Here is a 14,867-nt window from a genome sequence, read left to right as displayed (position 1 = left end):
GGTTCTATAGATAAAAGACGCTGGGTCCAATGAATCAACATACTTTATTAAATGCTCTAAGTGCCAGTAGAGGGCCCTGGACCCTTGAGCAAGTTTCAGGACTCCTCCCTGGATTCAGGCTGGTCTTTCCCATCATGCCTCTCACTCCTAGTCCAGACTTCAATGCTGGAGGCTCCAGACTTCTGCCTTCCCTCTGGCTCCTCCAGTCATCGTCTCCAATGGAGAATCCTTCCTCCTTCCAGGGACGGAGGCTCAGGAAAGGGCGCATTCATAAGCAGTCTAGCCTGACATGTTCTCCCATCAGATGCCCTGGAGGGCACCCCAGCTTGTGTGACCGCCTGTAGGATGGCCTTCCCGGGAGGACCAGGGTTCCCTCAGTGCTCTCGGCTTTTATGCTGGGGGTGGTAGGCAGATGTCTGGTGCTCTTTAAGTTCAAAGGCATCATGGCCTTCCCTGTGGAGCATAGATAGAGGTCAGGGATCACAGGTGGCCCCGCAACTCTCCCAGCCCCAAAGAACATTCCACCTGCACCCACCGGAAGCAGCGGACACAGTAGAGGTCTCCGTCACAGCTAGCACAGCGCAGGGTGGCATCCTCATTGCAGATGCAGCACCAGGGGAGCTCTTCTTCCTCAGCCTCAGACCTGGCGGCCACAGCCTGAAGCTTTGGAGACCAGGGAGGAATGGGGGACATAAGGTACCCGATGGGGTCTGGGAGGGCGGCTGGAGGAACAGTCGGCCAGGCAGGGAGGGAGGCTGTGGTGGCGGCCCGGGGGTCTGTGTCTGGGGTTTTCCTCACCTCAGGCTCTGCCCTGCAGGATTGGGCTTGGGGTCGGAGAGCTGGCTCTGCAGGGATGTTAAAGCCACTTGCCTCATCCAGGGCAGCTTCTTCAGTGAGCTGTGGACAGGGCGAAGAGGTACAGCTCCCCACTCCAGGCAGCCCCGCCAACACACAGTATTTCTGCGCTCTGTGGCCTGAGCTCTGTGGCCTGAGCCTTCAACCCATCTTCCTTTATGTTGTCCGTGGCTGCTGATACCCCATCTCAAGGGCCCAGGGGCAGGTCTGTGTCACAGGGGCAGGGGGGCCCAGCTAGAACAGGAGCTGCACAGTGACTAGCCATCGAGCCCCAGAGCGGAGGCAGAGTGAATGGGGTCAGGTGGGTGGTGGGGCACTGTGGCAGGGACAGGACAAGGGGTGGTCGGGTGGGTAAGGCGGGGCCGACCTGCTGAAGGACTCTCTGGATGGCTGTCTCCTCATCCTCTTCGTCATCACTGTCTGGAAGGCGGTAGTCCTGTAGGGTCACTTGAAGAGGGAGAGAGACGGGAGCAGGGGAAGAGGAGTGAGGTTGAGAGCTCACCTGAGTGGCTGTACTTCTGCCCCCAGCAGAGGTTTGGTTTCCAGTGGCACGTGTTCCAGAACTGAGCAGCCTTTGCAGCCACTCTGATCAGACCCTGCCCCACCATGCTGGGCTGGAGGGCATGAACAGAAGGCTCCGTACCTGAAGGGACCCAGGGTCCCCTGCCCCCTGATGGCTGCCACTTGTTCCTCATCCACTGCTTTGCCCCAGCACCTTCCTCGTGGTTCTGGGTGGAGCTCGATAGACCCCTGGGCACAGGGACCCCCAGCCCCTGACTCAGCCTGGCAGGGAGTACAGCCACTGTGCAGTTTGGCCTGAGGGTGAGAGTGGGGAGGACTGCCCAGTGGACACGAATGAGTGGCTGCTCCCCAGCCTCTACCTCTATCGGGGTCGCGTCCCTGCAGCACGGCCAGGCGCTTGGCGAGGGCCAGGATCCGCTCCTGCCTTGTGTTCTCCTCCCGAAGCGTGACTGCTGCCTCAGCCAGCAGCCTCCTCTTCTCCTCCTCCAGGGACCAGGTGGCCTGTCCCTTGCAGCTGGTGCTCTGGGCCCCTGGGTCCCCCTGGTTGAGGTCATTCTGGATAGAGGCGGCTGGAAAGAGTGATGCATTCAGGGAGGCAGACATTTCAGGATCTCTCATCAGAAACCACTGAGCCCGTTTCTCAACGTTTTAAAAAAAAATACAGATTGGGCTTCCCTGGTGGTGCAGTGGTTGAGAGTCCGCCTGCCGATGCAGGGGACACAGGTTCGTGTCCCGGTCTGGGAAGATCCCACATGCCGCGGAGCGGCTGGGCCCATGCGCCATGGCTGCTGAGCCTGCATGTCTGGAGCCTGTGCTCCGCAATGGGAGAGGCCACAACAGTGAGAGGCCCGCATACCGAAAAAAAAAAAAAAACTCACAGATTATCAGCTTTTTGTTCAACAATAGCTCCTGTGGTTTATATTACAAATAAAATTAGTATTTCCTCCATTATCCCAAATGTAAAAAACTAGTAATCTTAGACATTTCTTTTTCAATTATATCCATCCCACCCACCTGATATTTTAACATGCTGCCCTTAGGGTGGGTGCCCCATGGTATGAGAATCACTGCCCAAAAGGAGCAGGATATGGGGAGGTCAAGGTCCAGCCAGGCTCTCTGCCTTACAGGCTGGAATCAGCATTTCCAGGGAGCAGCGCAGAGAGGACATGAGGGAAGCTGAGGTCTTGAACGTCACTAGGCAGGAAGAATTTTACCAGAGTGGGTGTGGCTCTGACATGGTCCCCTTTAGCTCAGAGTTTCAGAGTAAGATGTTTGAAGTCAGACAGCTTTGGGTTCAAGTCCCAGCTTTGCTACTTAATAGCTGTGTGACCTTGGTCAAGTTCCTTAAGCTCACCAGGCCTCAGTTTCCTCATCTATCAAATACGGATAATAACAGTTATTATAGGATTACTGAGGATATTCAGTGAGATTGTATCTCTAAAGCAGGGTTTCTTAATCTTGGTTCTATTGACATTTTGGACAGGATACTGGCATACCTTGTTTTATTGAGCTTCAGTTTATTGCGCTTCACAGATACTGCCTTTAATTTTTTTTTTTTTTAACAAATTGAAGGTTTGTGGCAGCCCTATGTTGTCAGATGAAGGTATGTACATTGTTTTTCTAAACATGCTATTGTACACTTAATAGACTACAGTATCGTGTACATAAGTTTTACACGCACCAGGAAACCAAACAATTTGTGTGACTCACTTTATTGCAGTGGTATTCAACTGAACCCGCAATATCTCTGAGGCATGCCTGTAATTCTTTGTTGCGGGGTTGTCCTGTGTATGTACGATGTTTAGCAGCATCCTTAGCCTCTGCTCACTAGATGCCAGTGGTACCCTATGAGTTGTGACACCCAAAAAGTCTGCAGACGTTGCCAAATGGGCCCTGGAGGGAAAATCATCCATGGTTGAGAACCACTGCTCTGAAGCTTTTGAACAGCAGTGTCCAAAAGAATTTTTTAAGATGATGGGATCATTCCATATCATGTCTGTATTTGTGCTGTCCAAGATTGTAGCCACGAGCCACTTGTGGCTACGGAGCACTTGAAATGTGGCTGGTACCACTGAGGAACTGACTCTTAAATTGTATTTAATTTCAACTAAATGTCAATAGCCTCTTCCTCCTCTTTACCATCATCATCATCGTTGTAGAGAACATTCACTAAGCATTTACTATGAGCCAGGCAGGGTCCTAAGCACTACTGGATTAGCTCATTTCCTCCTCATGACTTCCTTGTGAGGTAGGTTTTACCACACATTCCTCCATTTTACAGATGAGGAAAGTGAGACTTAGGTCAAGTAACGTGCCGAGGGTCACACAGCTAGTAAGTGGTAGAAAAGGGAATCACTGTCTGAGCCTAAAGCCCACATGCTTATCCACTAGGCTTACACTGGCTCCCACTGGAGTAAACAATAAATGGTAGCCTTTGTAATGTTGACTATTCTCTGATTGATGTTCACCTCCCAGAGCGTGGGCAGCAGAGCCTCTCCCACCTGGGGAAAGAGTCGGGGGGCAGAGGTGGAGCTAGGGGGAGCTAGGTGGAGAAGATACCTGGGCCTCCTCGTTCCCAGCTCTCATCAATAGCCACCTCCGCTGCTAGCTCTGTCAGCAGATCCTGTGTCTGCTGGGCCTGGGTCCTGGTGTCTGGTGGCTGATGTGCCTGCTCAGAGGAGGGAACCTCAGAGGGGAGCAGCGTAGGCAGGAAGCCGCACCATAAGGCTCAGAACAGTTTTAGGTCTGGGGTGGATGCTGAGGAGTTCCCAAAGCTCAGGGAAAGGGGACAATTCCAGAGCCCACGTAATCAAGTAGGTCTAGCCGTCCCCAGCAGGACCAAGGGGCCACTCTTTCCTGCCCCACCCAATCCTGCTGCCTGTCCCTGGTTCCTTGGTCTGGCAGCAGGCCTCAGGAGCAGGAGGTACTCCTGCAAAGTATCTAAGCATACACGTATCTGGGCTTCTACTGGGTCCTCGTCCCAGGGCCTCCATCCCTCCAAAGCCACAGCACTCACCAGCTGGGGGGTCTGAGAAGGTGGAACTCTGCCCTGCAGTGAAGCAAGCCGTGCCTCCATCTCCTGGGTGGAAGGGATGGAACCCTGGGGTGCATCCCTCAGTGCAACTAGCCTGGCTTCTATCTCCGCCTGCAAGGGCACTGACTCTGCAATTGGCATAGAGAAGCCTTGTAAGATCCAGAGGAATCCTAGTCCCACGAGCCCTGAATAGTGTCTTTTCCACCCTGTCTGCCCCCACTCACTGGGCTTGTTCTCCTGGCGGAGCCGTGCTAGGCGCTCAGCAATGACTTGGTCTTGCTGGGTCAGTCCATGGCTCTGGGGAGTGTTGGGCTTCTGCTTGGCTTCCAAGGCTGCCACACGCCTGGCGGGATATGAGATAGAGGCTCTTAAAGAATGCAGAAGGGAGGGGTGAAGGCACTCACTGTTTCCCATTCAAATCATTTCTAGGCAGCTAGGGAGGCCTCCAACAGACAATTTTCTGTGGCGCTTGCTCATGTCACCCTGCAGCCCAACCCAGCTGACAGACGGGAGAGTCCAGATGAGAGGGCGAGGTCTACCAAGAATCTTTTCTGGGGAAAGGACTGGTGAGCTGCTTTCTAAGCCCAAGAGGGCAGTCAGGAGCCTGAGAGGTAGATATTTTCCTGATCCTGTGCTCATTTGATCTGTAGGCTGGGAAGAGACTCCTACCCTATGGCTCCCTTGTCCTTTCCCCATCCCCATTTGTCTCTGTCCCTTCAGCACTTACTTCTTATAGTTCTGAGGTGGTGACCACTTGGAGGCATTGGCAGGAGCAGATCCTCTATAGAGAAGAAATCTGGTGTCAGAAGTCACCTGCCATCTGCCTATCAGTGTCCCCCACCCCAAACACTTCCTGGGCTGACCTCTAGACATAGAGCACAAGGCTGTGAGGCCTGGCCATCTGCCTGCTGCCATGCTTGGCTGAACCCTTGACCATATTGGCTTCTCACCTGGTCAGAACCTCATGGCACTGCTTGCAGACTTTCTGTTGGGTGTTTCCAGCCCGGGGAACCGCTGCACTGAAGCTAAGACAGCCAGAACAGAAGGCCCGGCCACAGTTCTTACAGCCGTACTACAAGAAACATGAAGCAAGGGGTCTACCTCTCACCTGCCCCTGCAGGCTCCTCCCTGGGACTCTCCAAACACACACACAGAGCAGACACTGGAGTTGTGACCAGCTGCTGGGAGGAGGATGAGGAGTGGGGCCCCTAAGGACTGGGGAGAGACAGGGGTGGAGGGTAAGGCGATTCCTCAGTCTCCAGTATTCTATTCAAATCTCGAAAGCTTCATGCAAAATTCCCATGCTTTCTACTCTGTCTTCAATTCCCTGACAGTGGAGTGTAAAAGACAAATAGGCAAAGCCCCATGCTTCAGGTCACTGACTCTTCAAAAAGGAGAAACAGTGCAGAGCCCATGCCTTCTCTGCTCTAGCAGAGATGAAAGGAGGCTTGACTCAGAATGGGATGGTAACAGTAGCAGCCTCCATTTGTTAAGCATTTACTGTGTGCCAGGCACTAAACTCAGTACTTAACTTTCATCACCTGATTTAATCCTCACAATTTATACACACTATCTTACTTATTCCTGATGACCACCATTATTATTCCTATTTTAAACGGGGTCAGAGAGGTTACACGACTTGCCCAAATCAAGGTCACCCCATGAATGACAGGAGAGCTCAAATTTGGATCCTGACCACTTTGACTCCAAAACCCAGGTTTCTGAGTGCTACATGGATCTGCTTCCCTACCTGCTATTCATTCGTCCTATCTGGTTCCTATCTCCTGGTCACAGCTGAGGCTGAGGAAGCCTGCAGTTTACCAGGGAAACTTGGCAGGTCTGGCCTGAGGACAAGTGAGACTTTGCCATGGTGCCCTGGGGCAGGAGAAAGGGCAGTAATCTAACTCAAGAAACCGGGGAAGGGCTTGCTGGTGACGGTTTCAGAGCAGAGAGAGCAAAGGGCATGGTGTGATGGAGAGTAGGCTGTGGAGAAGCAGGGTGGAGGGAAGGAAACAGCCGGATCCTACACTTGGCAGACAGAAAAGCCTAGATTTCCAAAAATGACAGGAGCCCAATTTACAGTTTATGGGGAACTCTCACCTCCAGCACCTCACTGGACCCTCACCCCAACCCCGAAAGCGAGGGAGTGTTAGCCCCACTTTATAGAAATGGAAACTGAGGCTCAGTGACTTCATCAAAACCACACACCTGGAGAGGGCCCGTAAAAACAAGCCTGCGGACTGCAAGTCCTGTGCATTTCCCTCTACTCCGCGTCCTCCCTAGCCCTCTAGCCCCCGGGGAGAGAAGACTCGCCTCCTTCTTGAAGAGGGTGAACTTGACAGCGCAGCCGTAGCACCTATTCTCCATCGCGGTTGCCGGCGCGGCGCGGCAAGGTCGGCGGAGCTGAGCTCCTGCGGCTCATATCCAGGACCCCGTGCACCCTCACCCAGCCCCGCCGTTACTCTCCACGCCCACTCGCGCGGGCCAACCAAGGCCTCCGACAGGAGAATCACTACGGTCACCTCAGCCCGAGAGCACCAGCGGCGGACGCGAGGGCTGTTGGGAGTCGTAGTTCATTCACTAGTGCCCGCTTCCCTCAGAGGCAGTCAAGCCTAGTTCAGATCACGACATTTCCCAGGAGGCTAAGCGCCTTCCTCAGGCTTGGGGTCGATAGTCCCCGGGACTCCCCACACGCTTAGGCTCTTGGGAGTTGTGGTACTAATCCAGTCAGGGTTGGAACCATGGCGGTGACCAAGGAGCTCTTACAGATGGACCTGTACGCGTTATTAGGTATCGAGGAGAAGGCGACGGACAAAGAGGTGAGAACTGGGGCGAGGAGGGCCGATCCCGAGCGACCTGGCGGGCTTTCCCGTCTTGGCGCCTCGCCCGAGACTGGCACCATCAGCTTTCCACGTTCGGCCGGGCCCTGAGTGGGGAGCGAGGGGCGGCCCGACGGCCTCAGGTGGGTTCCCAGACCTTTCCTGAATGGTCTGAGGGCCTCACGAGGAAGAGGGGGCACGAGAGGGAGGCTCCTAGCGCGGGGAACTGTACTGTGCTCTCCCCGTGGCCCTTGTCTAGAAGGGGCCGCGGGTGAGTCTGTGAGACAACCCTAGCCTACTTCCTGCGCCTGCGCAGTGTCAGCCTTTGATTCCTCTTCTGTCTAAACTGTGGCAGGGGGAGCTTCATTGTCTCTCTCTTGCTGGCTGATTTAACTCTGCTTAGAGCCTGGGGCGGAAGAAAGGCCAGGTCTCAAGGTTCCTCCATTCCTTTTTCATACCCTCCGTGGCAGTGTGACCTATGACTCTGCCATCTCTATTTTCTTTTTACATCCCAGCCCTTTGACTCTTTTCAAGTAGCAGATGCTCAGGTGTTGCCCTCTCACCATGTGCTAGTGGGCCAAAAGCAGGAGGATCAGAAGGATAAGGCAGATGACCTAGAGTTTCACGGGAAAGCGTTGATAGATGTGTCAGGGAGTGGGACACTGATCAAGCTGTAACTAAGATTTATGTTACTTTCCCCTGGATTATGGTGGTAGCTGTAGCAGTGTAGGAAGGGGAGGCAGATAAGTCACCAGATGGAAATTAATGCCTGCAGATGCCCCTGTACCTCCAGGCTGCTCTGCTCATTGGCAGAGCTTGTGAGAAGAGGAAGCTCTGGGGCAGAAAAGCAGGGAGACCCATAGGGCCCTTGAGGAGGGATACTGTCAGCCTGTACAGAACTGTTCCCTGCAGCTGCAGCTGAAATCAGAAGTGGGCCATGGGGATGTATACACAGCACCAAAAGCATCTGTTACACCTATCTCATAAGTCTTAAATTTTCACTATTAATAATGCCTAACACCTATATAATACTTACTATGTGCTGGACACTATTCTAAGTGTTCTACATTTGTAAATTGTTTAATTAGTACTTCGTTAATAGTGAGAAATTACTTTGGACACTTCACACCAGATCTAGCCAGTGTGTTGGAACCTCGAAGTTGAGAACTCCTGAGGAAGGCAATTAAGAGCCACTGATGTATATATTAATCAGAGAAGTGACATAATCAGATTTTTTTTTTTTTTTTTTTGGTATGCGGGCCTCTCACTACTGTGGCCTCTCCCGTTGCGGAGCACAGGCTCCGGACGCACAGGCTCAGCGGCCATGGCTCACGGGCCCCGCCGCTCCGCGGCACGTGGGATCCTCCCGGACCGGGGCACGAACCCGCGTCCCCTGCATAGGCAGGCGGACTCTCAACCACTGCGCTACCAGGGAAGCCCGACATAATCAGATTTTAAAGAAAATATTCAACATCAGTGTGCAGAAAGGACACAAGTAGGGGATGGATAGAGGAGCTGCCACTAGGGGGTCAGGTGGGGCTGTTGTCTAGGCAAGAGGCCAAGGTCTAAGCAGCACAGTGAGGTTGGGATTCAGTTTTCACTCAGGTGAGATAAGGGATAGGTGAGAAGACTTTTTTTTTTAAAGATTTTTAAAATATTTATTTATTTATTTTGGCTGCGTTGGGTCTTTTGAGTTGTGGTGGCACGCGAGGTCTTCGTTGAGGCGTGTGGGATCTTTCTTTGAGGCGCGTGGGCTTTCTCTCTAGTTGTGGTGTGCGGGTTTTCTCTCTAGTTGTGGCGCGCGGGCTTTCTCTCTAGTTGTGGTGTTCAGGTTTTCTCTCTCTAGTTGTGGTGCGTGGGGTCCAGAGCGCATGGGCTCTGTAGTTGCAACTTGTTGAGGTGTGCGAGCTCAGTAGTCGTGATGTGCGGGCTTTGTTGCTCTGCGGCATATGGGATCTCAGTTCCCTGACCAGGGGTCGAACCCACGTCCCTTGCATTGGAAGGCGGATTTTTTACCACTGGACCACCAGGGAAGTCCCCTGGAATCATTCTTGATACCTCCCTATCCTCTCACTCTTGCATCTAGTCCATCACCAGGTCCTAATGAATTCACTTCTCAAATAATCTCCAAACCTGTTCATTAATCTCCATCTCCACCACCACCGCTCCAGCCCAAATGCCCATCAACTTCCATCTGAATGATTAGAGTGGCCTGCCAACTCATTTCCCTGCTTCCAGTCTATTCTATTCCACTCTGTTGCACTCCTCCAATTTGTTCTACTCACGGAAAATGGAATAATCTTGGTGCTCCTTTAAAACCCTATTGCACTTTTAATAAAACATGCAATAGAATTTCTTACCCCTTCTTACATGCTTTTCCCTCTGCCGAGAACACTCTTTCTCCCCTTCTGTTAACCTGGGTTACTTTTACTTGGCTTTCAGAACTCAGCTTAAATGGCACTTCCTCAGAGAGGCCTTGCCTATTGTACTTTCATAGCAGCCACTTCTCCTTTCCAGCACTTATATCAGTTTGCAAGCATATATTCATTTGTGTGATTATTTATCTCATGCCTTACTCCCCTCTGTACTCTTAGCTCTGAGGAGCAGGTCTGGTCCATTCACTTCTGTAGCATCCCCTTCCTGGTGACTGGCACAGAGTAGGCTCTCAATAAATATTTGTTGAATGAAGGAAGTAGCAGCTAAGAGCCCACTGGAACAACTTGGCTTGAGAATCAGGAGATCTGGGGCCTCATTCAGAGCCTGACTTTCCTCAAATGTAAAACGAGGGAGTTGGGCAAACTATGACTTCAGGGGTCAAATGGCCCATGACCTGGTTTTTAATGAGCCATGAGCCGAGAATGGTTTTTCATGTTAAAACGATTGTAAAAAACCAACCACAACTCAACAACAAAAAACCGAATAACTCAATTAAAAAATAGGCAAAGGACTTGAATAGACATTTCTTCAAAGAAGATATATAAATGACCAATAAATACATGAAAGGATGTTCAGTACCACTGGTCATTAGATAAATGCAAATGAAAACCACAGTGAGATACCACTTCATACTCATTAGGATGGCTATTAAAGAAAAACAAAAACAGAAAGTTACTAGTGTTGGTGAGGATGTGGAGAAATTAGAACCCTTGTACATTGCTTGTGGTGCAGCTGCTGTGGAAAACAGTATGACAATTCCTCAAAAAATTAAACATAGAATTACAATATGATCCAGCAGTTTCACTTCTGGGTATATACCCAAAAGAAATGAATTCAAACAGATATTTGTTTTTTATTTATTTTATTTACTTTAGGCTGTGTTGGGTCTTCATTGCTGCACACGGGCTTTCTCTAGTTGTGGAGAGCGGGGGCTACTCTTTGCTGCGGTGTGTGGACTTCTCACCGTGGTGGCTTCTCTTGTTGCAGAGCACGGGCTCTAGGCACGCAGGCTCAGTAGTTGTGGTTCGCAGGCTCTGGAGCACAGGCTCAGTAGTTGTGGCGCATGGGCTTAGTTGCTCTGCGGCATGTGGGATCTTCCCGGGCCAGGGATCAAACCTGTGTCCCCTGCATTGGCAAGCGAATTCTTAACCACTGCACCACCAGGGAAGTCCCTCAAACATATTTGTACACCCATGTTCATAGTGGCGTAATTCACAATAGCCAAAAGGTGGGAGCAGCCAAAGTGGCCATCAACAAATGAATGGTTAAACAAAATGTGGTATATACATACAATGGAATATTATTCATCCTTGAAAAGGAAGGACATTCTGACACATGCTACAATATGGATGAAACTTGAGGGTATGATGTTGAGTGAAATAAACTAGTCACAAATGGACAAATATTATATGGTTCCTCTTGTACAAGATTCCTAAGAGTAGTCAGATTCACAAAGTAGAATGGTAGTTTCCGGGGGCAGGAGAGTGAGTGTGGAATGAGGAGTTAGTGTTTAAATGGTACAGAGTTTCAGCTTTACAAGATGAAAAAAGTCCTGGAGACTTACGGTGGTAATGGTTGCACAATATTAATGTACTTAATGTCATAGAACTATACACTTAAAAACGGTTAAAATGGTAACTTTTATGTTAATATATATTTTATTTTATATATGTTTTACAATAAAAACAACCAACCAAAACAGAATAAAAACAAAGAAGAACATATGTCACGGGAATTTAGAGAGTCAGCAAGTCCCAAAGGTAGATGTTTTTGTTCCCCATCCAGCCCTAAGGGAGACAGGTGGGGCAAGGTATCATTTTCTTGTAGGAAAGCTTTGAGTTGAGGACCCAGGTTTGGTGTGGAAGTTCTCCGGGGGAGAGGATAACGCCCCAGGAATCCAGTCTCCTCCTAGAATCTCAGGCAGTAAGCCCCAGGTTCTTATGTGCTAATGCACATGTGCCTGTGTGCGCGTATGTGCGCACACACACAGGACAGGGCCGGGCCCTAGAGCCTGCCAAGATGAAGAGTAGGTCATGGATTAATGCCACTTGCAAACCTTGAAGAGATTCTGAATTAATCTCAGGGATTATTTAGGTGACTGCAATGGCCTTCTAATCCTTTTCCTAGTTCTGTTCTTGCCCCCTTGAGCCTCTTCGCACAGCAGCCAGAGTGAGCCTTTAGATGGTAAATCAGATTGTGTTACCTCTGCTCCCAGCTCCCCAGGGGCTTCTCATCAGTATTAGAATGAAGCCTGAAGGCCCTCCCTGGCCCTTGGGGCCCTCAATGCCTCTCTTGCATGTTCCCTACCACTCTTCCCTTGCTCACCGGGCTCCAGCCACATCAGTCCTATAATTTTTTTTTAATTGTGGTGAAATATACATAACATGAAATTTTCCATTTAAGCATTTTTTTTAGTGTACAATTCAGTGGCATTAAGTATATTTACATTGATATGCAACCATCACCACTATCCATCTCCAGAACTTTTCCATCATCCCAAACTGAAGTTCCATAACTTTAAACGTTAACTCCCTATTCTCTTCTCCCCTCAGCCCCTGGTAACTACTATTTTACCTTTCTTCTCTATGAACTTGACTATTTTATGTACCTCATACAACATGCAAATATATAGTATTTGTTTTTTTATATCTGGCTTATTTCACTTAATGTAATGTTTTCAGGTTTCATCCATTTTGTTGAATGGATCAGAATTTCCTTTCTTTTTAAGGCTGAATAATATTTCACCATATGTATATACACATTCTGTTTCTCTACTCATCTTTTGATGGACATTTGGGTTGTTTCAACCTTTTAGTTGTTGTGAATGGTGCTATTAGGAACATGAGTGTATGAATATCTGTTCGAGTCCTGCTTTCAGTTCTTTTGGGTATGTATCCCACAGTGTAATTGCTGTATCATTAAAATTCTATGTTTAATGTTTTGAGGAACTGCCTGCCATACTGCCTTCCACAGCAGCTGCACCATTGCACATTTCTACAACAAATGCTCAGTCGTTCCAGTTTCTCCACATTCTTCCCACCACTTGTTATTTTCGGTGTTTTGGATAATAACCATCCTAATGGATATGAAAGAGGCCTCCAGTGATATTTTTTCAAACTCACCTAACACATTACTGCTTCATGGCCTTTACATTTGCTAGTCCTTCTGTTTAGAACATCTCTTTCCTGGTAGTCGTATATCTCACTCCCACACCTTATTCAGATTTCCATTCAAGTATCACCCCCTACCCTCTCAAAGGCTTTCAGAAGTCGTACATCTAATTACTACACGTTGTATTACATGCCCATTTGCTTACCAGTGGTCTCCCCCATTAGAATGTAAAAAATCCAGGAAGGAAGAGTCTTACTCTTTTATGTTTACTGCTATGTGTCTAGCACCTAGAACAATGCCTGGCCCTTGATAGGTGTTCAGTCAATCCTTGTTGAATGATTGAATATGTATTATTATTTTCTTATGCAGTCATACTTTGTGGCAAAGTGAAATTACTAGACCAATCAAATATATTTACCAAAAGTAAATGTATTTAAAAGCTTTTTCAAAATTGTCTTTCAGAAAAGTGGTGCCATCTTATACTCCCACTGGGTAGGCAGGAGATCACCCCATCTCTCAGCTGGCAGTTCCCATCTGGCTCTCGAAAACAGCATGCTGTGTGCCTGGTGCCTTGCGCGCGCGCGCGCGCACACACACACACACACACACACACACACACACACAGCAGGTCCCACAGTTCATTAAATGAACTTTACAGTGTTCTCCCTGCCTCTTTTGTTTTTCTCTTTCTTCATCTGTGTTTTCGAGGAGGGTAGAAACATTTCCCACAAACACCATTCGATTCCACAAACTTTTAAGTGCCTACCTACTGTGTGCCTGTCGCAGAGCCTGGTGCTAGGGATACAAATGTGAAGAGAGCAGTTCCTGGAGGGTCACCCCATCGTGTCTGTTTCCAGCCTCTCTGTCTCTTGCTTTTGTGGTCCATCATTTTGAAATGCAGAGGTCAAAGTTGATAATTCTAGAAGGTGATGCTTTCTAATCAGATGGTGATTTCCTAGAGAGTGTAACTCATGTAGATAATGACAACTTTTATAACTAATCTTAACAAGTAAGGCCAAGAGTCGTTGTTTGTTACATCTACCGTGTGTTGAGAATGGATGGAAATCATAATACAGAGCCTTGAGCAATGTTGGGAATTCTAAATGTGTGTTTATAATCATCTTTGTACTTATCACTAGTGACAGTTAAGAAAGTGGACTTTAGAGGCAGTCTGACTGGATATTGGCTCCATGACTTACCTAGTTTGTGACCTTGAGCAAATATTTAACCTCTGTGTGCCTTGGCTTCCACGTCTGCGAAATGGGAATGGTGGCAGTCCCTCTTCGCCGGCCTTGTTATGAGGCTCAGTCCAGGCAAAACACTTGGCAAGGCACTTGGCACAGACTCACTACAAGTTCCCTCATGCTGTTTTCATTGTTGCTCCACCTTCCTTACACTGTAAGTGCTAATGTCCAATGCACATCTCCCAAACTCATGTCTAAGTTTACCCTCCACTCCTCACACCTTCTCACTCATTCCAGTCCTGATAGACCAGTGCTGATTCACCTCACACTACACCAGTGATTCTCAGCCAAGGCAGTGGTCAGGGTAGAAAGGCGGTGGGGCATCAGGTAGAACAAAATTGAGGATCGGCAGAGTTCACTATTCAGTTCAAATCTACAAATGAATGGAGTATGTCACCATGGACAAGGGACTGTGTAGGCATGGTGGGACTTCAGAGCTGAAGAAGACATCACTTCTGCTTTCTGACAGCTCACACAATATAGTAAAGAATGAATTCTGAGGTAGAGTGAAAGAGGTGGAATAAAAGTATATAAGGAAAATGCTGTCAGAATAAAGAGGAAGACAAGATTCATATGATTGGCAGGATCATGGAAGACTTCCCCTGAGGAGGTGTTTTTGTGCAAGACCTTGAGAAGAGAAAAGAATATATCACAGCAGGGTTAAAAGGGATCATCATGGTCATTTACTTTCTTCATTTTATAGACAGGAGCATGGAGATCCAAAGAGGCTATGGAACTTGCTGAGATCACCCAGTGAGTGAGTGTTGGGTCAGACTGGAGCCCCGGTTTAATATTCCTTCCACTGCTCTGCAGTTGACACGTGAATTTCTCTCCTGTCTATAGCAG

At 49.0% G+C, this 14,867-nt stretch overlaps 2 protein-coding genes across 5 annotated transcripts in view; one reads left to right on the top strand and one right to left on the bottom strand.

The window, feature by feature from the left end:
* Positions 1–25: 25 nt before the first annotated feature.
* ZFYVE19 (zinc finger FYVE-type containing 19) lies at positions 26–6,934 on the bottom strand. Of its 3 annotated transcripts, XM_060147402.1 has the most exons (11): positions 6,725–6,926; positions 5,362–5,483; positions 5,139–5,192; positions 4,636–4,754; positions 4,394–4,539; positions 3,937–4,045; positions 1,737–1,946; positions 1,223–1,302; positions 799–897; positions 536–663; positions 26–453 (listed from the first exon to the last, which is right to left on the bottom strand). In XM_060147402.1, exons 1-11 carry the CDS (start codon positions 6,776–6,778, stop codon positions 375–377), a joined length of 1,200 nt encoding a protein of 399 aa, XP_060003385.1. In that variant the 5' UTR covers positions 6,779–6,926; the 3' UTR covers positions 26–374. The 3 variants fall into 3 exon arrangements, with proteins under 3 accessions (XP_060003385.1, XP_060003376.1, XP_060003392.1); XM_060147393.1 differs by lacking the exon at positions 3,937–4,045 and having other exon boundaries at positions 1,499–1,946; positions 6,725–6,931; XM_060147409.1 differs by lacking the exons at positions 26–453; positions 536–663 and having other exon boundaries at positions 1,499–1,946; positions 6,725–6,934.
* Positions 6,935–7,062: 128 nt separating this feature from the next.
* Positions 7,063–14,867, top strand: part of DNAJC17 (DnaJ heat shock protein family (Hsp40) member C17) — a 39,014-nt gene continuing 31,209 nt past the window's right edge. The window contains exon 1 of one of the 2 annotated variants that reach the window (XM_060147413.1): positions 7,063–7,230. In XM_060147413.1, coding sequence (XP_060003396.1) covers positions 7,153–7,230 — 78 coding nt within the window. In that variant the 5' untranslated portion in view covers positions 7,063–7,152. The remainder of the gene's footprint in view (positions 7,231–14,867) is intronic. The other variant, XM_060147418.1, reaches the window with a different exon arrangement.

This window comes from Lagenorhynchus albirostris, chromosome 1, assembly GCF_949774975.1.
Source record: "Lagenorhynchus albirostris chromosome 1, mLagAlb1.1, whole genome shotgun sequence".
NCBI classification, from domain to species: domain Eukaryota; kingdom Metazoa; phylum Chordata; class Mammalia; order Artiodactyla; family Delphinidae; genus Lagenorhynchus; species Lagenorhynchus albirostris.
Note: the sequence above shows the minus strand (reverse complement) of the source record. Positions and strands in the feature narration are given on the sequence as shown.

Excerpts from the sequence above, each read along its gene's own strand:
- ZFYVE19 (XM_060147393.1), bottom strand. The coding sequence starts at position 6,778 with ATGGAGAATAGGTGCTACGGCTGCGCTGTCAAGTTCACCCTCTTCAAG. Across the intron at positions 1,947-4,393 it reads CTTCTCAGACCCCCCAGCTG|CCGCCTCTATCCAGAATGAC; the intron begins GTGAGTGCTGTG and ends CACTCTTTCCAG. Across the intron at positions 664-798 it reads CCTGCAGGGCAGAGCCTGAG|CTTCAGGCTGTGGCCGCCAG; the intron begins GTGAGGAAAACC and ends TGGTCTCCAAAG.